This window comes from Canis lupus, chromosome 29 (genome assembly GCF_048164855.1).
Source record: "Canis lupus baileyi chromosome 29, mCanLup2.hap1, whole genome shotgun sequence".
NCBI lineage: Eukaryota > Metazoa > Chordata > Mammalia > Carnivora > Canidae > Canis > Canis lupus.
Window position 1 is genome coordinate 24,540,631 of NC_132866.1, and position 26,090 is coordinate 24,566,720.

General features: G+C 38.7%; 1 protein-coding gene and 1 long non-coding RNA gene across 4 annotated transcripts in view; one reads left to right on the top strand and one right to left on the bottom strand.

The window, feature by feature from the left end:
* LOC140620910 (uncharacterized) overlaps positions 1–12,545 on the top strand; it is a 34,711-nt gene extending 22,166 nt beyond the window's left edge. For all 3 annotated transcript variants that reach the window (XR_012020672.1, XR_012020670.1, XR_012020671.1), the window contains one exon: positions 12,038–12,545. This is a non-coding gene — a long non-coding RNA (uncharacterized lncRNA). The remainder of the gene's footprint in view (positions 1–12,037) is intronic.
* CFAP58 (cilia and flagella associated protein 58) overlaps positions 6,176–26,090 on the bottom strand; it is a 99,293-nt gene continuing 79,378 nt past the window's right edge. The window contains exons 16-18 of the mRNA XM_072805401.1: positions 13,856–13,975; positions 10,918–11,051; positions 6,176–6,909 (exon numbers count right to left, since the gene is read on the bottom strand). Coding sequence (XP_072661502.1) covers positions 6,798–6,909; positions 10,918–11,051; positions 13,856–13,975 — 366 coding nt within the window. The 3' untranslated portion in view covers positions 6,176–6,797. The remainder of the gene's footprint in view (positions 6,910–10,917; positions 11,052–13,855; positions 13,976–26,090) is intronic.

Consider the following 26,090-nt stretch of genomic DNA (forward strand, 5'->3'; position numbering starts at 1 on the left):
AAATAATATCAATTCTACACAAAGTATTTCAGGAAATAGAAGGAGCATCTCCCAATTCAGCTTATGAAGCTAGCAAAATCTTAATAACAAAACCAGAGAAAGATACTATAAGAAAACTATAGACTAATAAACCTCATAAATATAGTTGTAAAAATCCTTAACAAAATATCAGTAAGTCTAATTCAACAACCTATAAATGCATTAAAATGACAATATGACAAAGTAGGGTTTACCCAAGAAAAGGCAAAATTGGTTTAACATTTGAAAATCAAAGTGATTCACCATGTTAACAAAATATGAAAAAAAACATATAATTATCTCAACACATGCAAAAGAAGCATTGAGGAAATTCAATATACATGTACAATTAAAATCTCTTAGCAAACAAGAAATAGAAGGGAATTTCTCCAAACAAACCCAATAAAAGGCATCTATGAAAATCCTTACAGCTAACATTGTACTTCATGATGAAGTGCTCTCCCCAACATCAAGAACAAGGAAGAGATGTTGGTCTCACACTTCAATTTAACATTGTACTAAAATTCCCAGCCAGTACAAGTATAGTAATTATGAACAAGAAAGAATACTGATTGAAAACAAAGAGAAACTGTCTTTATTTTTAGAAAACATGATTATGCTCACAGAATATTTTACATAATCCCAAAAAGCTATGAAACAAATTAATCAATGTCCTAGAATACAAACTAACATACAAAAATAAAACAGTTGCATTGTTACATACTAATAACAAATGGAAAGTAAAAAAAATAATAAGATTTATTTATTTATTTATTTATTTATTTATTTGTTTGTTTATCTATTTATTCAGAGGGAGAGAGAGAGGCAGAGACACAGGCAGAGGGAGAAGCAGGCTCCATGCAGGGAGCCTGACAAGGGACTCGATCTCAGGCCTCCAGGATCACACCCCGAGCTGCAGGCAGCGCTAAACTGCTGCACCACCAGGGCTGCCCTGAAAGTAAAAATTTAAATACCACTTATAGTAATATCAGAAAATGCAAAATACTTAGATATAAATTTAATAAAATATGTGCAATGTCTGTACACTGAAAACTACAAGAAGTTGCTGAAAGAAATTTAAAACTAAATAAATGAGAACATGTACCATTGATTGAAAGTGTCACTATTGTTAAAATGACAATTCTCCCCAACTTCATCTATAGATTCAGTGCAATCCCAACCAAATTCCCAGCAGACTTTGTTGTAGAAATCGACAAGCTGATTTTAAGCTGTACATACATATGTAAGGGATCTAGAATAAAAAAATAATTCTAAAGAAGAAAAAAGTTGGGGCACCTAAGTGGCTCAGTTGGCTAAGCATCTGGCTTCAGCTCAGGTCATGATCTTGGAGTCCTGGAATAGAGCCCCATATTACATTCTCTGCTCAGCAAGGGAGTCTGCTTCTCTCTCTCCCTCTGTCACTCCCCCTGCTTGTGCCCATGCTCTCTCTCTCTCTCTCTGTCTCAAATAAATAAATAATTTTTTTAAAAAAGAAAAAGTTGAAATCTTACACCATCTAATTTTAAGAGTTACCATAAAGCTATTGTTATCAAGAGAGATAGGTATATGGGACTACAGAACAGAACAGAGAGTTCATAAACAGAACTAGTCAAATAGTCAACTGATTTTCTACAAGTGTGCCAAGGCAATTCAATGAGAAAATGACAGTCTTGTCAGCAAATGGTGGTGAACAACTAGATATCTATATGGAACAAAAATGAACCTCTACTCTAACTTCATACCATACATAAAATTAACTAAATGGATCATAAATTAAAATATAAAAGCTAAAACTTCTAGAGAAAAACATAGATTAAAAAATTATTGCTGTCTTGGAATAGGCACAAATTACTCAGGACAAGAAAAGTATAAACCACATTAAAAAAAAAAACAAATTGGACCTTATTAAAATTTTAAATGTCTGCTCTTCAAAATACACTGGTAAGAAAATGGAAAAGTAATCCACAAGCTGAGTGAAAAATATTTGCAATCCATCTGTCTGACAAAGGCTTTGTAACCAGAGTATACAAAAAACTTCTACAAACTAATATAAAAAAAATAGGCAAAAGATTTGAAGACACTTCACATGCAAACGACCAAAAGCACATGAAAAGTGCTTGATATTATCAGGAAACACAAATTTAAATATCAGATACCACTATGTATCTAAAAGAATGGCTTAAAAATACTGACAATACTGAATATTCACAAGGACTGGAGTAGTCACAGTTGACGCACATTGTTGGTAAGAAGGTAAAATGGTCCAATCAGTTAAGAAAATAGTCCAGCAGTTTCTTACCATGATAAATGTCCACTTACCTTTTGATCCAGCCATTTCATTCCTCAGCATTCACCCAAGAGAAATGATAATATTTGCTCACATAAAGACTGGTACATAAATGTTCAGAGCAACTTGATTCACAATAACTAAACACTAGAAATCATCTGAATTCCCATCAACAGGTAAATCCATAGACAAATTGTATTATGTCAATGTAATGGGATATTACTCAACAATAAAAATGAGTAAACCCCTGATACACATAACAACATAGGTGAATCTTAAAAGCACACTACATGAAAAAAAAAAAAAACAGGCACAGAGTAAATACTGTATGATTCCACTTACATGAAATTCTAAGAAAGATATAGCTAATACATAATGATGAAAAACTGATCCATTGTTGCTTTGGTTGGATGGGGACTGTGAATATTAATGCCAAAGGACATAAGGACACTCCTGGAAGGTGGTGATTGTGGCAGTAATTATTGGGTATATGCATTTGGTAAAACCTAGTAGCCTTTATACTTAAAATATGTGCTTTTGTTATACGTAAATTATATCTCAATTATATCTTTTATTTAAAAAAAACAAAATATATTTACATATGCTTATTTTAAAAGTCCAGAAATATATACTCAAGATTATGAAACTGTAGAATTTCAAATGTAACATTCAAAACATTTAACAGTTGGGAATTTTAACCATCAATCAGTCAGAACAAATGATGGGCATGAACAATTGGAATTGCCAATCCATATGAATGAGAGGAGCATTGGCCCCAGAAAACACCAGTTATCAATAGATGGTGAGATTGATGATGCCCTTTTCTTCCTTTTGCTCATTTGTATCTTCTAACTTTCTACCCATATTTTCAATCAGGCACTTTAAAATAAAGGGGAAAAATCTTTAATTATAAAAAAGAAAAATGGCACCCTGTTGATACCACATTTCGTACTGTTATAAAATTCTAACGGGTTTCAAAATCTTAATGGAACTTTTCAATAATAGATATGAGAAATGGTGTACTAAAACAGCATTGAATTAGGAGTTAAAAATGGATAATGCCATAAAAATATTTCCCATCCACTACAAAGAAAATAGTGAGATATATTTTTAAACTATTTTACCATTTTAATATTTTAAAATGCCCCCCCTTTGCTCCTATTCCAACTAGATCTCCATATAATTGATTATGTTTACTAAGAGACCTAGTATCTTTCCTCAAGTAGTCCAGGCCCTGAAATGCCACATTGCTCAAAATTCATTATATAGTATTACCTGATGGGTATCTTGGCCTAAGTCAAACTTCAGAATCTGACTGAGCAAGCCAGGAGATCAAATGATAATTATCAACCCCGGATAAATTTTTATAGCAAAATTACAGCCCATGACCAGAGATTTGCTACTGCCTCCTCTCAGTATAACCACCTCCGTCTCTATGGCTTATCACAGCAACAAACCTTTGCTCTAGGCAATTTCTTTAGAGGTAAGCACGATAAAAACCTGTCTATAAGAGCAGTTGCTGAGAAGCTATGATCAGCAAATAATGACCAGCAAGTTCCCTTTATCATGTCTCTCTCCATCCACAGAGAAACCCTACCAGCTTCCCCATCAGCCCAGTGGAGAGTCAATGGCTAGTTTAGCAACATGACTTCTCTCTGAAACTGAAAATCCCAGGGTAAAATGATGCTACTATATGATCTCTTAATGTTGCTTTACAATGCAGTTCAAATTTGTGATTTTAAAAGCACCTCAGCGCAATGTGAGTTCACAGTTATCTTTAATGATTTGCAAATCTCAGTGTTTTTAACAACTCATTTTTGTACGGTGGCTATGGTGGTTAACACCTACACCTAAATAGTTATTGCTTATAATACCCTCGGCTATCAGGGTGTGCAGTAAATGAGAAGCAGTGGCATTACCTTCCACCTTTTCAAGCCTTAATTTACTCCTTCTACATGAACATAAGGAGACTGAGCCATATTGAGCTGCCCTGTCATCTCCTGGGGATTGTGCCATCTTGGCTCATGGGACCTCTGTCATCCACAGAGGCTGACCACCCTTCTCTATCCCATGGAGAAAAACAGAGATGGCAGCTAGAGGCCACCAGCTCTTTCCCTCTGGCTGGAAGCTCTGATTTCTGAAGTAAAGAGTCTGTCCCCAGATCACAGTTACAAAAAATATATACAGAATTTTTCATGAGGTACCCAATGTGGCATTTCTGCAAGATATTCAACTATAAATCACACTACCAGATCCAACTTCATCCCCACATTATATTGTCACAAACATTGTTCTCTAATTTCAAAACATTAGTTATCTCTATGTAATAGCAATAATAATGGCAGATATTCATTGAAGTTACTATGTGCCTGATATTGTTCTAATCTTACCTCTGCATTAATTCATTTAATCCTCAAAACAACTCATTGTTATGATATGCCAGAACTCAAACCCAGCATCTGCCTCCAAAGTTTTCACCATGCTAGGATAGATCAAGATTCATAGACCTCTTTTCCGGAAAGAAGTGAACTTCTTATAAAGCCACCCAAGGACTCAGAAGGAAGTTGGCTATAGATACACTGCAAAATGTCCTTGAATTGACTGGAAAACATCCAGTGGTGTACATGTGTAATAACTACCTTGCTTTACCTTACCTGCAAGTCTTTTGTCTAAACAAAAGATGGCCCTGTTGTAAGATATCACCAGTGATTTTCAAAACTGAAAATGGTCCCACTGTGATTCTTAGGTTTAAGCTTCCCTTGGCAAATTCTCCAGGGTCCACACCTGTCCTCCACACTCCTATATGACACACAAAATTTGACGACCACACCTCACCACAGGGTCATAAGCTACAGTGGAGGGTGATTCCCATCTGTCCTTCTTCTCCCAGAACCATGCAGGAAAAGCAACAGAGCATGGCACTGCCTAACCCCCTTCCCCCAGCCCTTAGCATTTTCACTGCTGACAGTAACGCCATTTCTGTCTCACGCCCGCCCCAGGCAGCCAGACCCTGCTTCGCCTGCAGACAGAAGGACTCCTTCAGAGCAGTCCTTGACCAATGATTGCCAGCATGGCATAGAGGTTATAAATATCCCAGCTGCCTTATAACTTTCTTCCCCCACCGGGACAACTCTGAGCTGAGATTCCATTGTCTCCAGAGCCCCCTTGAGAAATGTAGCTGAAGTCTTCCACCATGGAACTTGACTTGAGATTGCACCCTTGATGATTTCTTCCCCTTCTCTGATCTATTCCTCCATTGTTAGTCATGAGATCACTTCATAATAAATGACCTCACAGCCATCACTACCATGGATCTGTTTCTGGGGGTGAACTGAGAAAGACGGCAAAATATGCAGATGATCCCTCTAAAATCTCACCTCTCTATAATCTGAACAAGCATTCTGGGGTCATTAAGTCTCCTGCTCCTTGCAGTGGGAAACTTGGTCCCATAGCAAAATGGAATGATCCACTTATATTGTCCTTATCTCTGAGCTGCTTACTCCTCTATAATTTAAAAAATTGCAGAGGTCAAGTTCTTGTGAGAGAGATGACCAGATTTTCCTCGCATAATATTCCTGAATGGACCCTCTTAATGAGGGAACTTTGAACTGAGGTCCACATAATTGTGGCTTCAACAGAAAGACAATACAATGGATTCAATGACTCTAATGTTGGCCTGAAGCCTGAAAGATCTTTGTCCTACATAACTCCGTTCTCCAAGTGGGAGGTCTTAGAAACACCAGGCCTTCAGAGGATGTCAGCCCAAGCCCCTCATTTTAAAGTCTTGGTTCCTCGGAATCAGATCTTTATGTTAAACATTTCTCAAAGTAGTTTTAAACTTTAATTACATACTCTACCAAAGCAAAGATCAAAATCTCTACAAAGGTTCTTTTTTATTTTTTATGATGAAGTATTTATTAGTATGTCTCTTTGGAAAAGATTTTCATACCCCAGGCCTGAAAAGAAATTCCATATAGAAATCATTCTCAAAATACTTTGTAAATACTTGAGAGTTTGTCTTTTTTTCCCTTACCTCATGCAATGACTTGTTAATGAGGAATAATTAAAATAGATTCTTATTAATAAGAACACACTGCATTTCAAAAATATTTTTAAAATGTAAAACCTACACACCAATGTTTATAATAGAGAAATCCAGATCCAAAATTTCATCTATAACAGAGTGTCTAGATATGTGGTGCATTTCAAATCAATCAATGTGGTAGTAACAAAAGATCTGCTTTATGCAATGCATCAGCCTAATTGAATGATATAATTATAGTCTGTTAATATCCATGAGGACTGAGTAGAATGTCATCACTCTTAAATGTACATGATGATGATAGTTTTTGCATTTCTTTTCATCCTGGAATTTGAACACTGATTTCTCTAAATATTTGGGATCCAAGGGATTTGAAAGAGATTCCTCCAAAATGTTTCGAAGCGAATTTCATGAGCTGTTCCAATGCACCAAGCCAGGAGCTTCATCAGGTTAGGACTTCACTTTGGATGGCTTGCTGAGGGGAAATCCACCCCCAGTAAAACGAGGGCCAGTTGGCTTGGCCATTGAGAAGGTGTTATCCATGGATATTCTGTCCTTATTTCTGAAAGACAGGAGGGGAAAGTTAACTTCCTTAACATCCTTTTCCGCTTATAAGTTTGTTGTTCTCTAAATTCCTAGGGTGAGTTAGCCACTAAAAACTGCTTTGATTAAAGCTTCCAGTTTTAGACAAGGTGGTTGTTTAAACCTAATTAGTTGTTCATTGATAACACATAGAATTAGGGAAAGACACAATTAAATGTGCCCTCCTAATGTTGATCTAAATGTGGACATAAGACCTCATTATAACTCAATCACTATGGACTTGAGACTTCCGACTTGTAATCATCTTCCTGTTTTATAAAACATTTGTTTAGTTCCAAAGATCAGTCAGAAGAATCTTTCTCTTGGCTCAGTTATAATGACTAATTCATCATTTACCAACTTTTATACTCCAAAGTTTCAGTGGAAACTTATAAATATTTACCACACACACACAAGGTATCTTCATCAAACTTGGATATTCATAAAATACAAATTTTCCTGTAACTTTAGACAAGCAGCAGTTATTATTAGAAATAGTTTAAGTTACAAGAAGGACAAATAAGGTAGTACATTTGGCAATAGATAAAGGAAGTTCTATCCTAAAATCTACAATGTATCTCCTACATAGATCTCCTTTAAATACACACACATATACACAGGCATTCACACGTACATATACACACATTCACACACTCACACGTTCAGGTCTCCTGCAGAGGTAGCTTAAATTTACACAAATTCCCTATTGTGTATTTAGGGGTCTTATGGAAAACATCTCTGGGCTCTCTTTAAAAATAAAAATTAAGCTAATGACTAAGACCAAAACCAATTAGACTTGACAACTAGAAATGATTTACCTTAGGAGAGAGAATTCCACCTTTGGGGAAAGAATCTGTCTAGTTCTGCAAACTCTAGACCAGCCTGGGCAAAGGGAACCAGAGGCAGGTGGGTGAGGGTGCAGGTCAGGATGGAAACATGATGAAAGGGTGTTTGAGAAAAAGAAGGCTTAGAGGTAAAAATGGCATGAGTTACTCTTTTATAAAGAGCATGTGTAGGGAGAACATCCACAGAGATTATTCTAAATTATTCCATTTGGAAAGAACCTGTAGATGATTAGTTAATCAATCCAGTAGTCTCTTAGCAGGATTGATTTCATTATTATAAAAAAAAATCATCCTCCATAAGTAGGACAAAAGCTTTAGCCTTAAGTGGATCCAGTAAAGAGGATTCTTTCAAGTACTTGGCAACTTGCATCCCTGATGGCTGGAGGATGCAGGCAGCCCCCTTGTCTGGCCCTCTCTTGCCTTCAATTCAGTAACTTTCCCTCTCTGAAGGAACTTCTGCTAACCGCTGCTGGCTTGCTCTAAGTTGACTGATGGGATGATGCCCACTGCCTTTGTAATGTATCTTTAGACCATCACATTGGCCCCCTTCAGCCTCCTGCCTTCCAGTCCACACCCTCTGGGCACCCCTGTTCTTGCCTCAGCATACTTTCCTTCAGCCCCTGAATCCTTTTGCCCTTCTCCTGTGAACTCCTCTCTCTGTCTACCTCCAGTATATGGATCCCCACCAAAATGGAACCACCAATGATGCCCTAACCAGGTCAGAATGGCTATAAGTAATGAGCATTTTAGGTAAAAGCAAGGATTCTATAACTGTGCTATCCAATAGAACTTTCTGTAATGATGGCAAAGCTCTCTATCTAGAGCCCAATGCTGCATCCACTACCTCCATGTGACTATTAAGTAGTTGAAATGTGACTAGTGCACCTCAAGCACTGAATTTTTTATTTGATTTAACCGTAATTCATTTTAATTCAAATATCCAGGAGTGGCCTAGGCCAGGTGGCATTGCAGTTCTAGTGGATGCATCACTGGGAGGGACTAAACCAACAGAAGGGCATTTCTGTTGGCTCCACAGTGTTTCTGTGTCCAGAAAACTGCGTGGCGAGTGTATGGGAGGAGTCAATACAGTCAACAGACCAAACTCTAGGGCCAAGGTGGGGAAGTTAGTCAGCTCTGGAAAGATAACTACTTAGCTAAACTTACTCTTTTTTTAAGATTTTATTTATTTATTCATGAGAGACACACACAGAGAGGCAGAGACACCAGCAGAGGGAGAAGCAGGCTCCATGCAGGGAGCCTGACGCGACACTCGATCCGGGGACTCCAGGATCACACCCTGGGCAAGGCAGACGCTAAACTGCTGAGCCACCCAGGGATCCCCTAAACTGACTTTTTATTACTATATGAACTAGATTGCTGGTCTCCAAAATGGATGCATGTACTCTAAAAGATGAGTAAGATGACCTGTCAGGAAGTGCAAAAAAGATATTTAAGATTCTATTCCTATTTTGTCTTTCAAAAATTAAAAAAAATTGTTTACTAAAAATCACTGAAAAAATGGCAATAGTATTTTGCTTGCAATTTCTACAAATTAAAATATATTGGAGATATAAAACTCTCCTAAAATAAAATTTTCAATTTAAAAATGAAAACAAATATATATATTTAATGTACATGCCCATACATGGGAGACTACAAGTTCAAAAGTGTTGTACTGATAAGAGTGTATGATCAAAACTCTCAAAGACCACTGAGCTGTGCATGTGCCCTACGTAGGAACTAGCCTTCAGCATGATCCTGGTGTCCTAACAGAAACCACAGTGTCTCCACCCAACATGCACTGATTCACACCATTAATACACTAGTTCTCCAGCTGTAGCATGTGTGGGGATCACCTGAGGAGTGACTGAACTGTAAATTCATCCAGAGCCCATGGAATGCAAACATCTGGAAATGGGGCCTGGGAGCCTGAATGTTTAACAAATCCCACCAGCTATTCTGAATCAGATAGTTGCCAGACCCACATGTTAAGACAGACCCAGTGAAATTAGCAGGATTTTATTCTACCAAGAAGCTGGCATCTAAATGTGGAACAGGGGAGGAGGGCGGGGGGTGGGAGTGAATGGGTGACGGGCACTGGGTGTTATTCTGTATGTTAGTAAATTGAACACCAATAAAAAGAAATGCAGTGAAAAAATAAAAAAAATAAAAAAATAAATGTGGAATAGGGGGATATTCTGATTTACAAGCAGGGCAACTTTTTCCCAGCAAATCACTTTGCATCTAGTTACTGTAAATAGTTGTTTGCCACGAACAAATCACAGGCAGAGGCACCCCTTTCACCATGTCCTCACAATACCCACATGGATGAAATACCCAACTTGACTTAAGCACACGATGTGAGCCACTACAGAATTAACTAGGTGAGTTGGGTAATGCCATACAGCAAGCCAAGGTTCAAACCCAATGATTCATTCAGGCCTACTCTCTCACCCTAGCATTAGGCAAATGATGACAACCAAATGAAGAGACATCTACCCTTCCACCTGTAGGCATCCTGAAATGCAAAATGATAACCTCAAGTCAAATTATCATCTCCTAGAAGAATCAGAGCTCACGTCATGCCTCAGCAGATACTGAAATCAGTTACTAGACATAAAGATAGTTCAGAGACAGATCATCTAAAACATAGGTAAAAATTATCTGTGAGCAACTCATCATTACAGTGACACAGCTGCACTGCATTCTTGGAAAGAACAGCTTTACCAAACCTATACCCCTTAGCAAAAGTACCTGTGATTTTAAACATAGATGTGCTTTCATTCATACAAGCCTGATTGAGAACCTCATTTACAAACATTGTTATGGCATGTTCATCTCCAAACCATGAGAACAATGTGGGGGGAAAAATCACACTATGTTTCTTCTGCTCCATGTGAGGTCCACTGATGAGTAGAGAATAACAGATACTGGTTAGAGTCCTAAGGAGAGGCCTTAGTATCAGATGAGACATGCATCTTGCTCTGACGCAAACCAGTGGGGACCTGTAGAATGTCATTTGTTCACCCTGTGACTTCGTTTACCCCAGCGGATTCTTTGACTCTGTGCCTGTCTGCCGGTTTTTTTCTTATCTGCAGGAAATAGGCACAACTAAATTAAAAGAACATTTAGTTAATTCTTACCTCTGGATGTATTCTTTACGTTTCTGAGCTAGGTATTTCTTCTTTAAGTTCATCAGTTCATTGGTAAGCTTCTCGATCTCGTATTTGTATTCTTGGCTCTGTGATTCATACATATTCAACTCTGAAGACAAAACCTAAAGTGACAAAGAAAGCAGCATTAGCAGAAGATACACAGGGGCACCTGGGTGGTTCAGCTGGTTAAGTGTCTGCCTTTGGCTCAGGTCATGATCCCAGGATCCTGGGTCGAGCCCCACATCGGGCTCCCTGCTCAGCAGAGAGCCTGCTTCTCCCTCTCCCTCTGCTGCTCCCCCTGTTTGTATGCTCTCTCGTTGTGTCAAATAAATATATAAAATCTTTAAAAACCAAAAAAAGCAGAAGATATGCAGTGAGACAAGATCCTGCTGCCATTTACCTCAGTGAAGCTAGAGATGCAAACCCGTGCCCAAGTGTAAGAGCTAATCCAATCCCTTCTGCCAGTTGTCAGTTCCCAAGATCTGCATGGAGGTAAAAATCTGACTGAGGTCTGAAGACTCATAATCCAGTGGCAAACGTGGTGAAAAGAACTCTGCTTAAAAGAACTATTAGGGCTACATTCAACAGGCTCACACACGAATGATATAATGTGTTTCAGGTATATTGTGAGCAGAGACAGAAAAACTCCCAAGCATGCAGTATAAAATTGCTTTTAAAGCCTTTTTAGGGATCCCTGGGTGGCTCAGTTTAGCGCCTGCCTTTGGCCCAGGGAGTGATCCTGGAGTCCCTGGATGGAGTCCCACTTCGGGCTCCCTGCATGGAGCCTGCTTCTCCCTCTGCCTGTGTCTCTGCCTCTCTCTCTCTCTCTCTCTCTCTCTCTCTCTCTCTCCTCTCTCTCTGTCTTTCATGAATAAATAAAATCTTAAGTAAATAAATAAACAAACAAACAAATAAAGCCTTTTTAAAGAGCATTCAGGGAAGTCCTCACCAGGGAGAGTGATTCATTTGAAGATTATAGTAAAAATTATTCCAGAATCATCCTGCTGCCACCACCGCTAAGTAGGCATTCAGCTTACATGCTTTCCTAGGTTGCTGTTCTGCTAAATGTCTATCACCTCTTTATTGTGCTCTTTGGGACTCTTCACAGGTTCCTTCTTTCTCCCAGCATGGCAACATTCACCTCAGAGAAGCAGGGAGCTAAAGCACGTGTAATAGGAACCCTGATTTTCTGCCTCTTCCACTGTACTGTCCAATAAATGCTACTGGTCTCAGTTGAGCAAGAAGACTGGGAATTTACTCATCTGAACAGGATGTGTAAAGCATGCCCAAGCTAGGGGTGCACCCCACAGAAACCAAAGAGAAAGAAGAAAGGTTACCATTCTAAGAGGCACACAATAGACGAATTTGTTTTTCCTCTTGCTCACTATTTTAAAAATCTGCACAAAAGGGAGATCTTTGTCTTTTGAGTGTTCATCTGCTTCTGCACTCTCTCCCTTAATGGCTGTGAAAACGATTCTGACCATGCTATCATGAGCTGAAGAATAGGACTTTCATGTTGGGAGAAAACCTGCCTTGATCATTAAAAAATTAGGAACAAAGACTCTGTTTCCAAACAATGAATATAGTGTTTCCTAAAAAAGCCCAGAAAATGAGGACAAACTAGCAGACAGGCTCAGGTCCACCACCTCTGAACCTCTTCCACCAGGAGTCACATTTCATCAGAGTGAAATTCTGAATTTCTTGAGTTAAGGGGTTAAAATACCAGAGGGCTCCTGTGAGCCATATAATGCAATCTAGCGCTGAGTGTAGCTCTCTGACAGCAGTGTGAAGACAGACGTGTGCTTTTCTAATCTATACCCACTCCTGAGAAAATAAACTTTTATTTTGTTTAGAATATACAATTGTTTAAAAGGATAAAAATAATCAAAAGATTATGCCTCGTGCAAAACTCAAATTACATCTCAGGATACTCATATGCAATAAACACTGTGAGTGATAAGTTGAAAATTAATGTTCTAATTACACATTTGTTTCATCTGCCTTTTTAAAGTAGGAGGAGGTGATTTTACAATGTCCTATTTGTGAAAGGATTAGTACTATAGGGGGCATCTACATTACCCCAGGCAGAAAGGCAACATTATTACCCTCCTTGCAGCAGATAAGTGCCAGAACTCAGCTGGTGTGTGCTACATTCTGTGCATGCATGTGTGTGTATGTGTGTGTGCGTGCGTGTGTGTGTGTGTATAAGACTTCCCTGACATGCCAAGAATACTTAACCACTTGCTTAGGAGGTACAGCTCCAGATATGATGGGAACACACAGTTTTTGAGAAAACTTTTAAAAGGCACATGTAATAATAAAACATTCCATCTCCCCAGCTGAGGTTCTGAAGTCACTTAGAAGGGAATTTATGCTAACAGAATTCTAAAATGATTTTACCTTCCTTTCATAGCGACTTACTTGAGAGATGGTCATGAAGGAAGGCCCTGGGGGCTAGGGACTAGCCTGTGCTTTCTGAACATTTATTGCAGGTGGAATGGAAGAGCAAAAACCTCCTTCGGCACAGTGTTCCGCTTCAGTGGATGATGGTGTTGAAACATTTCCTCTGTTCTTTCCCACTGTCCAAGATCTCTCACTCATCTTGAGATCATCCCTACACACCCCATCTCCCAAACTTCCATTCTGTTGCCATCATCCTCTCTCGAACTTTTTCTCTATTTGCTGACTTCCCTCTTTCAGAAACAGAGAACCGTGGGGTCTATTAGTCTAGACACAGGGGAATAAGGCTGAGATGTGGTTGTTTCTCCTGGGACTGGAATTCTTAAAAAAAAAAAAAAATTTAAAGTCAACCTCTGTGGCATGCGGCATTTGGGAGACTGGCTCCTTGAACTGAGGCAGTGGACTCATCCAGCTCCCTGGTGTGAGGCTGTCCACCTGCCAGGAAAAGGCAGAGGTTTCCACTTACTTTCAGCTGCTTGGTCTTCTCCCGCAGCGTGTGGCGATAGATCTGCAGCTGCTCTGCAGCCTCGGGACCAGGCTGCCGGGCCAGGATGTGCTTTAGTTCCACATAGAGTTTCTCCTTTTCCTGGTGAAGAGCATAACCACAAGGGAGATAAACAGCCCCATCACAACATGGAAAGTGCCTGTACCAGCATATGGTCAAGAGAACTTGGGACCATCCTAAGGTACTCTGGAGTGCCACGCTGATTACAGTCACCATAGATTCTATAAAAGTGCCTCAAAACAACTCTGGCTAAAGGCTTAGGATGTGCCTGACATTCAAATACAAATAATAAGACAAATGAGGAAGGGAAAGTCTCTCTCTACCTCAACTTACAATCATGTGACTGAGAGACAGGGCAGCGATGGAAGGTTTGCACAAGTGTCGTGGCCAGTAAAAGTAGGGAGTAGGGGAATTTTCACAACGATGTCATTTGAATTGTTGCTTGAAGAATGAGTAGGAGTTTTCCCCAAGCAGAGAGAAGAAAGAAAAACTTTTTAGGCAAAGGTTCAGAGCCAGGACAGGGGAGAAGTGAGTCTAGTCCAGCACGTGCACTGGGCTGAAGGAGGGAGCAGTGGAGAGAAGAGGTTGGGCTCCTAGGTAGGTTTCAGGCTAGGGGTTTGGGAGGAAAGGATGAGGCATGCCTGGGAAATAGCTCCAGCAGTAAGGCAGACAACAGAGTAAGGGGACTGCTCAGGGCACCAGGATAAACAGAAGATGAAAACAGGTAGACCTAAGGCAACTAGGATTGAAAGGAGGTAGATATAATGACATTCCTGAGGTAGAATCAGTGGGATTTGGTGAAAGATCAGACAAGTGAGAAAAGAAGGAGCAGAGCCAAGAAGACTCCAAGGCTTCTAATATGGACACCTTGGGGGCTGGAAGGTGGTGGTAATGGATGCAGGATGTAGGAAAGAAGGAGTGTGGAGAGGGGGGAAGAAACTCTTCCCACATTCTCTTCTGATTATCAGTGGGGTCTGGATATGCTGAGCTTGAGGTGTTGTGGGCTATCGAGGAGTTGAACTGAAGTTAGAACTGGAGATTGGTCATGGCTAGAACCACAAGAGTGGCTCTATCAACCCCCAAAGAGGCTATCTCCCAGGACAACAAGATCTTTGGGAGAGTCAGCATATCAGGGGGAGGCAAAGAAGAATGACCCAAAGAAAAGGGGCAAGAGAGAGTAACTGAATGTCCCCCAGCCAGGAAATGGCAATGTTTAAAAAAAGAGGCATAGGGCGCCTGGGTGGCTCAGTTCATTAAGCATCTGCGCTCGGCTCAGGTCATGATCCCAGGATCCTGGGATTCAACCCTGCATTGGGCTCCCTGCTCAGCAAGGAATCTGCTTCTCCCTCTCCCTCTGCTCCTTCCCACCCTGCCTGTGCTCTCTCTCTTTCTGTCAAGTAAATAAAGAAAATCTTTAAAAATAAAAAAAGAACCAAAAAGGGAGGCATGATATGAGTGGTCAGTGATACCAGATGGGCAATGAGAAAAAACTGGAGAGGGGTTGAAAATGGCCTTGGGGAGGCCTATTAGGATGACACCATGACCTTAGAGAGTTTGCAATAACACTAAGGAAGCAAAAGTCACACAGCTGGAGAACAAATCAGGAGTAGGAAGTAAAGAAAGTTAGTCTTTTAAGAAATATGACACAGGAAGAACAGAGATCTAGAAGTAGTGTGAGAGAATAGGTAAAAAAAACTAAGATGTGCACATTTGTAGAACTACAAGAAAGGGCTTTCTAGGAACCCAGAGCAAATCATAATTTTGTAGTTGAATTTAACCAACAAACAATATAGAATTCCCATTTGTACCCTAAAGTTTAATTGCTTGTAAGGTGTTTTCAGATTCTTGAACTAAAAAAACTACATACAAAGGAAGATTTATTTCTTAGGCATCTCAGTTCTGCATTCCCATTTCTCTAAACTGCAATAATTTGAGCAAACATTGATAAAGACTAGTCTGTCTACTCATTTGTCTCTGTACATATTTATTTCCTTAAGGTAATTATGTTAGAGAAAAAAATATAAGTAAAAGCCCTCTCTCAATAAGTGACACATCCAAGCAAATGGAAACTAATTTTTACCTGGAGCTATGTATTCTTAGCACTGTCATCAAATAATCTGTTTTTGACAGAGGACATGAGAGTCAGTAAAAAAATAAAATAAAATAAAAAATCGGTAGAAGAAAATTCATTAACTACTCATTGTTACCATTTGTTTTAGATTTTCCTTCCCCCTGGCTGAATTATAGAAATTTTATCACAAATAGCATGACTCTACTTTCAGAAGAATGCATGCAACTTAAGAATTAGTTGGATAGAACAAGATTCTGGAGAAACATGTATCCAAAAATAATACTCACCATTTAAGAAATAATTCCAGAAATGACAAGGAAATCCAAAAGCCCGTGCAAAAGAAAACTTGAACAAATAGAATTACAAAGTGGTGATTTTCCTTTGTTGTACAACACCTCCCGTCACACCTTATAATATAATCTTCCCAGTAAATGGATGTAGCAAGCAATGGGAAAGATGTCAGGAGGTGAGTTTATTTTCTATAGCCACTTAATGCCTGCTCTGTTGGAGAAATAACATTTCTGACAAGGCTTCAAGATTCAATTTGGAGAAGGTAATAAATACGTGGAGAAGCCCATGAAACTGTTTTGTCCGTTTCTTTCAGCTCCCCTTCCTCTATACCAGAACACAGGTGGGCTTGAAAAGTAAAGAACCCCACGAAGACGAGGAGGAAGCAATCTGGTTTGGGATATAATAATGTCTTAAACTGAAAAGATCGTCTTACTCCAAGAACCTTCGAATGTTTCCCAGGCGTAACACTTTTCAACCACTCTTGGCAGGAAGGAAAGAGACACAGAGGAGAGAGGCTAGAAGAAGCAAATATTGCTACCTCGTCTCATAAGTGAGAATCCCAAGGTCAATAGGAATGAATGGTGTATCCAAAAGCCCAAAGTGTGACAAGTCAAAAACCCAGTCATGATATACTCGGGAATCACTTTTCCCATGCAATGCCTCCTCTGGGGCTTGAAATATTATAACCCTGAAAGAATCTGGAGGAAATCGTGCTACCTAATTCCTAAAGGCTACACGATACTATCAGAAGGATGGAGACAGAAGATGAAATTGTTTGGGCAGCCAGAGGAGAGCACATAGAGATAAGAGCATGACTCAGCTCCTGGCACCCAGGGCCTAGACCAGTTGAGTGGGCTCCACCACGCCCTCTAACAGGACGTGCAATCTTCATGTACAGGGTGAATGAGGCCACCATGTAGCGTGTCTTCCCCGATCTCTGCTTCCCAGTTTTTTCCCAAGGCCATAAAAGGAATTGAAATGGATTTATTCTAAAAAATAACTGAGCGACTGAACAGTGAGGACTCATAAGTGTGGAGAAAAGTGAAGAAGCTTAGTGAATTACCATTAAAACTGTTGCAGCACTCAAAGTCAAAAAGTTCTAAGTTACATCATCCAGGCCAAGTGATGCATGTGTGTTGGCGGTGGGTGGAGAGAATACCAAATGAATACCAAGACAGTGGAAACGAGGAGAGCAGAGGGGAAAGGAGTGGGGGACAGCGGCTGAAATGCATTACCAGGCTTCAGTGTGCACGAATTTTGGTCTGTGTTTACAACAGAAAACCTAACTGATAAAACCAAAGTGAAGACCGGTCAGCATTAACATTCTAGCTGTGTGTATCATACAGATTTGTATTTTGGGAGAGCGTTCTGGTAATTTAGATAAATATGGAGTGTTTGATGGATTGAAGGTCTTAAGTACGATTGTTTTCCAATTTATTTCTCTCCTAACCCTCTACAAGGGCCAACCAAGCTCTTCAAACATTGTGCAATGGTGTGTATAATAACCCCATTTAGAGACAAAGCGTGCAGTTCTATTATAAAGAGAATCTATCTTATGCAACAGAGAGACTCATTAGGCTGTCCGATGTATATTGTCTCCATAAGCCAGCAGTGGCAGAACCAGCTGCCTTGTAATACATATCCTGTCCTTCTTCGTTAAGCTGCACTCATTTCTTTTTAAACCAAGTCAATTAATTTGTCACTGGGTTAGAAGCACCATATGTCAATGAAACATCATAAGAAAATCATAAATAGTTTATTATTTCCCCACCAACAAAAAAAATGCATCTTCAGGTTGGCATTTCTTTATTTATTCAGAGTGTGTTCACAACGCACATCAATATTACTTCGTAGCATGCCTTACTCTCTAAATTATTTTGTGAACAGCTATACTGGAAAAAAGCTAGACTCTCAACATCAGGAGACTAGCTCTCACTTTGGCTGAGCACGACTTGCAAGCATAAAACATATTATGTCCATCCTCGAAATGATGCTCCCTTGCTAGGCATCCCATCCTCTCAGTTGGACAGACTGTCAGACATGGTTATGGATTCTTTTGCTGCAAGAGTCTCTGCCAAGTTATGCTGGATAACAGCATGGCTCATTATTAACATTGGCTGAGCATAGTGGTAAGAAATTAATTGCAGTATTAGCCTCAAATAATGCTGTCATTACATGGTGACAGTCTGTAACCCCAGATTGGAAACTCCAAACACGAAGTCACTCAGACTTCAGGTGTTTGTATTTTATCTGACAATAAATTAAAAGCCTACATTCTGAACAGTCTATGCAAATAGGAGTCAGTGCTATTCTGGGTACAATTCAGAGGAAGAAATGGAGTTTCTCACAGACCTTCTTTCCCCACTGAGCTACAATTTTATATCCACTGTCTGTTTATATTCCCTGTCTTTTGCTCGGCATCTTCATCTGAAAATAGAAGATAGTTCGCACTCAATGTGTACCTTAACGTCTCTTCTTCAGCTCACCTACTTGAGGCAATAACTGATTAAGAGGAACTAATTTATTCTGTTTTAATCTAAATCTGTGCTTGGCAAATGCCAGTGCATTGATTCTGTTCACCCTGGATTCATCAATTTGCTTGGGTGAGCGTTGCAAATAATTGTTTCACCCTGAGAACTAGTTAATTCATGTGAATCAGGCAACCTTGCTCCTGCTCTCAAGTCACATGCTTATCTATACCCACCAGGGTGAAAGCCACTCACTGAGATGCTTGGATACCATGTGCTCCAAAGAAAGAGACATCACCTTATCTTCACTCTAGCTTACCCATGGGTTCAAGATGAAGTTGGTTTAAAAAAAAAAAATCCCTCAATCACTACTTGTGGGAGAGCCAACTCCACAGAATATATAGAAAATCTTTTTTCCACACTGAGGGGGGCACTTGACGGGAGGAGCACTGGGTGTTATATGTTGGCAAATCGAACTCCAATAAAGAAATATATTAATTAATTAGTTAATTAATAAAACAAATAATTCATTGATATTAAAAAATAAGAAAAAGTCTTTTTTACAAAATGTCAAAATACCATTTATATCACTTCAGTATTTAATACTTATGAATCCATTCTTCCTCGTTGCATTATGAGCCTTAAAGGTCAGAACAATGGTGGCTTTTTCTGTGTGTCCCTCATACCTGCTATTGTGTTCTACTCATTCTAGGTGTTTGATAATTTTGTTGCTTGAAATTATATTGTCAGCAAACTATGCCTATCATATTTTAGTAATACACATCAACAGAGGTGAGATATATTTATGTTGAGAACTTTTACTTAAATTAGAACATTGGGTAACAACTCCCAGTCAGCAGAGCTTATATAATTCACCCTAACGAGCTAGTTGGTCCTATAAATCATATACCTTTGAGTGAAACCTTATCATCATGCATGCTGTGTATAACTCATGAAAACAATTGATATACAGCCTTGATCTCTTAGTAAAATGTTTATAGTGGTTTCTGATAGTGCAACTGGTTTCAAATGTTTCTTCTAATTCATAAGACTGGCAAAGGTATTTACATTAACTGGTTCTGAAGCTCTGCTTGTATATGTATGTACATAGAGACACATGAAAATGCAAGCAAACTAAATAATGCATGTAAACCAAATAATGTGTGGACTTTTTAAACAGCCTCCTTAATCACAAGAATCCTAACTGCACACATAACTTTCTTCTACAATTAAAAAAAAATGTGTTACACTTTTTCCTGTTTGGTTTTAGTTTGTTTTCCACCTTCCTACCCCCCACCCATAATCCTTAAGAAAAGACTAAAGCCAAATTTAAAATTTTAAGCAAAATTGCTTCCCCCTTTATATGAAGGCAACTCCAGAACACCATCTAATTTATCTAGAAATGTCTCTTTTCGTTAGTAGGAAAATAAATTAGAAACTCTGTAAACATATTGCATTTCTATCTAGCTTTAGGAAAGGGAAAATAATGGCTGATACCTTGGGGCTTTCTTGTTTATTAGCTTTATAACGAAAATGTCAGCTAACCTGAACTCTGGACCTATCTTGTTTATGGTGTCATGAAGTGGTAAGGCCCCCTGGAGAGGCTGGGAGATGCTGGATTTGGGGATGAAACAGAATTACACAGCTGAGTTCCTCATGAGAAGGAAACTATTTAGTTACACAGTGGTTCTTGGCTCTGGATGTAGATGATTAAGTGTTTTATGAGGCATAGGAGAAATCTGCACATGCTAACCTTCACCGTTTTTGTAATAATAGGGAAAATGCTTCTGGTGCTTTCTAATGTAAACAACACAAACTTTCTTGAGAGATCTTTTTCAATGGGTTTTGTCCCAAATGCAAATATATGTTTGTGAAGTCCTGGATGGTATAGAATTGCCTAGACCAGCCTGAACTTCATTACCAAGACTGCTGGCTTGTTTTACCCTTGCACCTTACCTCACAACTTAACATATGTGAAGAATTTGCACATATTAAGTAATGATGGCGTTGACTTTTCTTAAAACCTATAATGAAACAGGTCTAGAAAAATTCAAGTCCACTAAGTTTTTATTTAGTGACAGCACTACACATATGATTGTGCTAGTTTCATACAAAGATAAATAAGGTCCAAACTTCAAGAAGCTCACTTTTCAGCAGGAGAAAAACAAATAACTAAGTTATAAAATAAGACAGAGTATTGCCAGGTCTCCAAAGAGGTGCTAGGAGTAGTGTGCAGTGTGTGGGTATGTCCAAAAATAGAGACAAAATTCATTTGATGGACTGTAGAAAGGGAAATATTTCAGATGGATCTTAGTGGGAGTAGTAGTCATAGCAATAATATTTGCATTCATGAATTAGAGAAAGGACTCATTACCAAAGGACAGACTTAATTGATAAAGCCACTTAAAGGTGATCCACCTAAAATGTGATCAATTTTCATTATAAATAGTACAGAAAAAGGTTTGAGACTTTTTCCCCCCGAAAAATTGATCTAAAAGTCATTTTAAGAATATCTTTAATTTTTTATTTGAGTATTTTGTCTTATAATTTTAAAATTTGCATTTTAATTGTAATAATGTACAAGTACTGGATCAATTAAAACTATTGGGTTTGGGGGCACCTGGCTGGCTCAGTCAGAAGAACACACAATTCTTGATCTCAGAGTCCTGAGTTTGAGCCCTACATGGAGTATAGAGATTACTTAAATAAACTTTTTTAAAATTATTGTTTTTTTTAAGATTTATTTATTTGAGGTGAGGAAAGGGGAGGGGCAGAAGGAGATAGGAAGAGGATCCCAAGCAGAATGCATGCTGAGCTGACACAGGGCTCAATCTCACAACCCTGAGATCTCCACCTGAGCCAAAACCAAAAGTTGAATGCTTAACCGACTATGCCATCCAGGTACCCCTGGGTATTTTTTTTTTTTACATAGCTAACAATATTATAGTACAATTTTACTTCCTTCATATGTCTTACTTCTGCAGTACAACTCTTTAATTTTTTTATTATGTAACAACCATACGAAAGAATATACAGTATATATGACTATAAAGCATAATAATAAAATGAAATCCTTGATGAATCCATCACACAACTTATGAAATAGAATATCATCAATACCCAACATTTGTGTAAACCCTTCTCCATCCCATCCCTGTGCCTACACAACTGCCACCATCAGCCAAGGTAAGCACCATCTGAATCTTGTTACTGTCATTCCCTGGTTTTTTCCATTTGGTTTTATCATACATCTATTTTTTTAATTTTGCTTTGCTTTGAGCTTCATAAAAATACATCCTGGCATGCCTAGTTCCTTTGACTTGCTTGTTTTACTCAAAATAATTGGTAAAATATTTATTGATGTTGTTGTGTGTCTTCCATACATGCATTTTGTCTGATATTCTGTTGGGTGAAAATTCCACAATTTACCCATTCTCCTGTAAGTGAGCATTTGGGTTGTCTCCAGAGTTTTGTTTATATCAATAATGGTGCCATGAACATTCTTGTGCATGTCCTCAATTACAAGGCTTCCCCATGTAGACCTATAAGTGGGATTACTGCATCTTAAAGATATATAAATGTTCAACTTTGTAAAAGAATGTAAAATGAAGAGGTAATGGATCTATACCCTAAAAGCTACAGAACACTTCTGAAAGAAATTGAGTAAGACACAAAGAGATGGAAAAATATTCCATGCTCATGGATTGGAAGAATTAATATTGTGAAAATGTCAATGCTACCCAGGGCAATTTACACATTCAATGCAATCCCTATCAAAATACCATGGACTTTCTTCAGAGAGTTGGAACAAATCATTTTAAGATTTGTGTGGAATCAGAAAAGACTCCGAATAGCCAGGAGAATATTGAAAAAGAAAACCAGAGCCAAGGGCATCACAATGGCAGATCTCAGGTTGTATTACAAAGCTGTGATCATCAAGACAGTGTGGTACTGGCAAAAAAAAAAAAAAAAAGACACATAGATCAATGGAACAGAATAGATAATCCAGAAATGGGCCCCCAACTCTATGGTCAACTAATATTCAACAAAGCAGGAAAGACCATCTACTGGAAAGAAGACAGTCTCTTCAATAAATGGTGCTGGGAAAATTGGACATCCACATGCAGAAGAATGAAACTAGACCATTCTCTTACACTATACACAAAGATAAACTCCAAATGGATGAAAGATCTAAATGTGAGACAAGAATCCATCAAAATCCTAGAGGAGAACACAGGCAACACCCTTTTTGAACTCAGCCACAGTAACTTCCTGCAAGATACATCCATGAAGGCAAGAGAAACAAAAGCAAAAATGAACTATCGGGACTTCATCAAGATAAAAAGCTTCTACACAGCAAAAGAAACAGTCAAAAAAACTCAAAGACAACCTACAGAATGGGAGAAGATATTTGCAAATGATAAATCAGATAAAGGGCTAGTGTCCAAGATCTATAAAGAACTTCTTAAACTTAACAGCAAAGAAACAATCCAATCTTGAAATAGGCAAAAGACATGAACAGAAATTTCAGAGGAAGACATAGACATGGCCAACAAGCATATGAGAAAATGTTCCACATCATTGGCCATCAGGGAAATACAAATCAAAACCACAATGAGATACCACCTCACACCAGTGAGAATGGTGAAAATTAACAAGACAGGAAACAACAAATGTTGGAGAGGATGTGGAGAAAGAGGAACCCTCTTGCACTGTTGGTGGAATGTGAACTGGTACAGCCGCTCTGGAAAACTGTGTGGAGATTCCTCAAAGAGTTAAAAATAGAACTACCCTATGACCCAGCAATTGCACTGCTGGGGATTTACCCCAAAGATATAGATGCAGTGAAACGCTGGGACACCTGCACCCTAATGCTTATAGGAGCCATGTCCACAATAGCCAAACTGTGGAAGGCACCTCAGTGTCCATCGAAAGATGACTGGATAAAGAAGATGTGGTCTATGTATACAATGGAATATTACTCAGCCATTAGAAATGACAAATACCCACCATTTGCTTCGACATGGATGGAACTAGAGGGTATTATGCTGAGTGAAGTAAGTCAGTTGGAGAGGACAAACATTATATGGTCTCATTCATTTGGGGAATATAAAAAATAGTGAAAGGGAGTAAAGGGGAAAGGAGAGAAAATGAGTGAGAAATATCAGTGAGGGAGACAGAACATGAGAGACTCCTAACTCTGGGAAATGGACAAGGGGTGGTGGAAAGGGAGGTGGGCTGGGGGTTGAGGTCACTGGGTGATGGGCACTGAGGGGGGCACTTGATGGGATGAGCACTGGGTGTTATATGTTGGCAAGTTGAATTCCAATAAAAATATACAAAAAATAAAAGAATGTAAAATGATTTTCCAAAGTGCTATATAAAAACCCCCAACGATCTGCATCTTTGCCATTGCTGAGTGTCACCAGGCATCCCTAAACAAAAGACCTAACTAAATCTCTATACCTAGAGTCCTATCCCCTGAAATTATGAAATAATGTATATTAAGTGGCCAAATTGGTGGTAATTTATAACAAGGCAATAGATAACTAATACAGACATCTTAACTTTTGTTCCTCTAGAAGTAGTAAAAAAATATCTCAAAGTGGTCATATATTTCATTTCCTTGCTTATAAAAATAAGGTTGAGCATTTTTTTTAGTTTATTCATAATTTGTGTTTCCTCTTCTGAGAAATGTCTATTTCACACACATTGTTTTCCTGTTTTCTACCATTGTCTTTTTCTTACTGGTTTGTAATTCTCTATATATTCTGGATGAAGATATATAAAGTTTTTGCCTTGTTTTCTTTATGACTTCTTTTGAAGAGCAGACATTCTTACTGATAAGGTAGTAAGATTTATCCATAATTTCTTTTATGGTTAATGCTTTTTGTATTTTAGTTAAGTACTCAGACCAATTATTTTTAAAAGACTTCCCTTAGCAAAAATATTCAAAGCCTTCATTAATTTCTCCCAAATCCCCTCTTAATCCTTTGATATTTAAAACATTGTTTTGAGGTACCTACACTTAAAATTGCTTGATTTTCTCTTTTACCAGATGCTGACTTGCCATTGCCTTTGATATGATTCTAGAATTTATCTAGTATCACTTGCATTGACTTCAAGTGATCTGGAATCTTTTGCAAAGCTTACAATTGCTTTGCATTATATTTGCATTTCTTGTTGGCTGATAATAACACTGGACAATTCTACCAAAAAAGAGAGATCAATGATACCAAGATGTGCAGGAATCACTCACATGATGCTGGAAGGGATGTCTGAGTAGGTAACATCATATAAATGGCAAGCTCATTAGTGAATATATTGATATGAAAATATTAACTTTTCTGTGCAATCTCAGAATTTGGTAGAACTGGACAAAAATATTCTAGAAAAGAGTAATAGAAGCAGTCACAGCAGCTCTCATCTACAGAACAGGTACTATGGGTATGCCAAGCATGGTGCTCAGTTCAAATGTGGCATTTCTTTTCTTCTTTAAAATTTTATTTATTTATTTGAGAAAGAGAGCATGAGAGAGAGAGCATGAGCGGAAGGGAGGGGCAGAGGGAGAGAGATAAGCAGACTCCCTGCTGATCGAGGAGTCCTACTGAGCCTCCCAGGTGCCCCTCAAATGTGGCATTTCAATAACTCATCACAGGAAACCCAAGAAGTGATTGTTATTATCTCTATTTTCCACATGAGAAAGTTGAGGCTCAGAAGTGTCAGTGACTTATCTAAATAAAACAACTAGAAACTGGCAGAACCACTATTTGAACCTATAGAAAATAGAGCATGTCACAGATTGAGAAAACCATATTTTATAACTAGATGTGTGTATAGATACATAGATACAGATATAGATACAGATAGATATGTACAGGGGCACCTGGGTGGCTCAGTAGGTTGAGCAAAGGCCTTCAGCTCAGGTCATGATCCCAGGGTACTGGCATCAAGCCCCACATCGAGCTCCCTGTTCAGTAGAGATCATGCTTCTCCCTCTCCCTCTGCTGTTCGCCCTGCTTGTGCTCTCTGTCAAATAAATAAAATCTTTTTAAAAATATAGATATATATAAATATGTGTGTATACGTATATATGTGTGCATGTATGTATATATCTCCATCCTTGTTATTTTTTTAAGATTGTATTTATTTATTCATGACAGACACACAGAGAGAAAGAGAGAGGCAGATACATAGGCAGAGGGAGAAGCAGGCTCCATGCAGGGAGCCCAACATGGGACTTGATCCTGGGTCTCCAGGATCACACCCCAGGCTGAAGGTAGCACTAAACCACTGGGCCACTGGGGCTGCCTTCCATTCTTGTTCTTAAGCATTACTCACACTGCTTCCTATAGTGGGGAGTAAA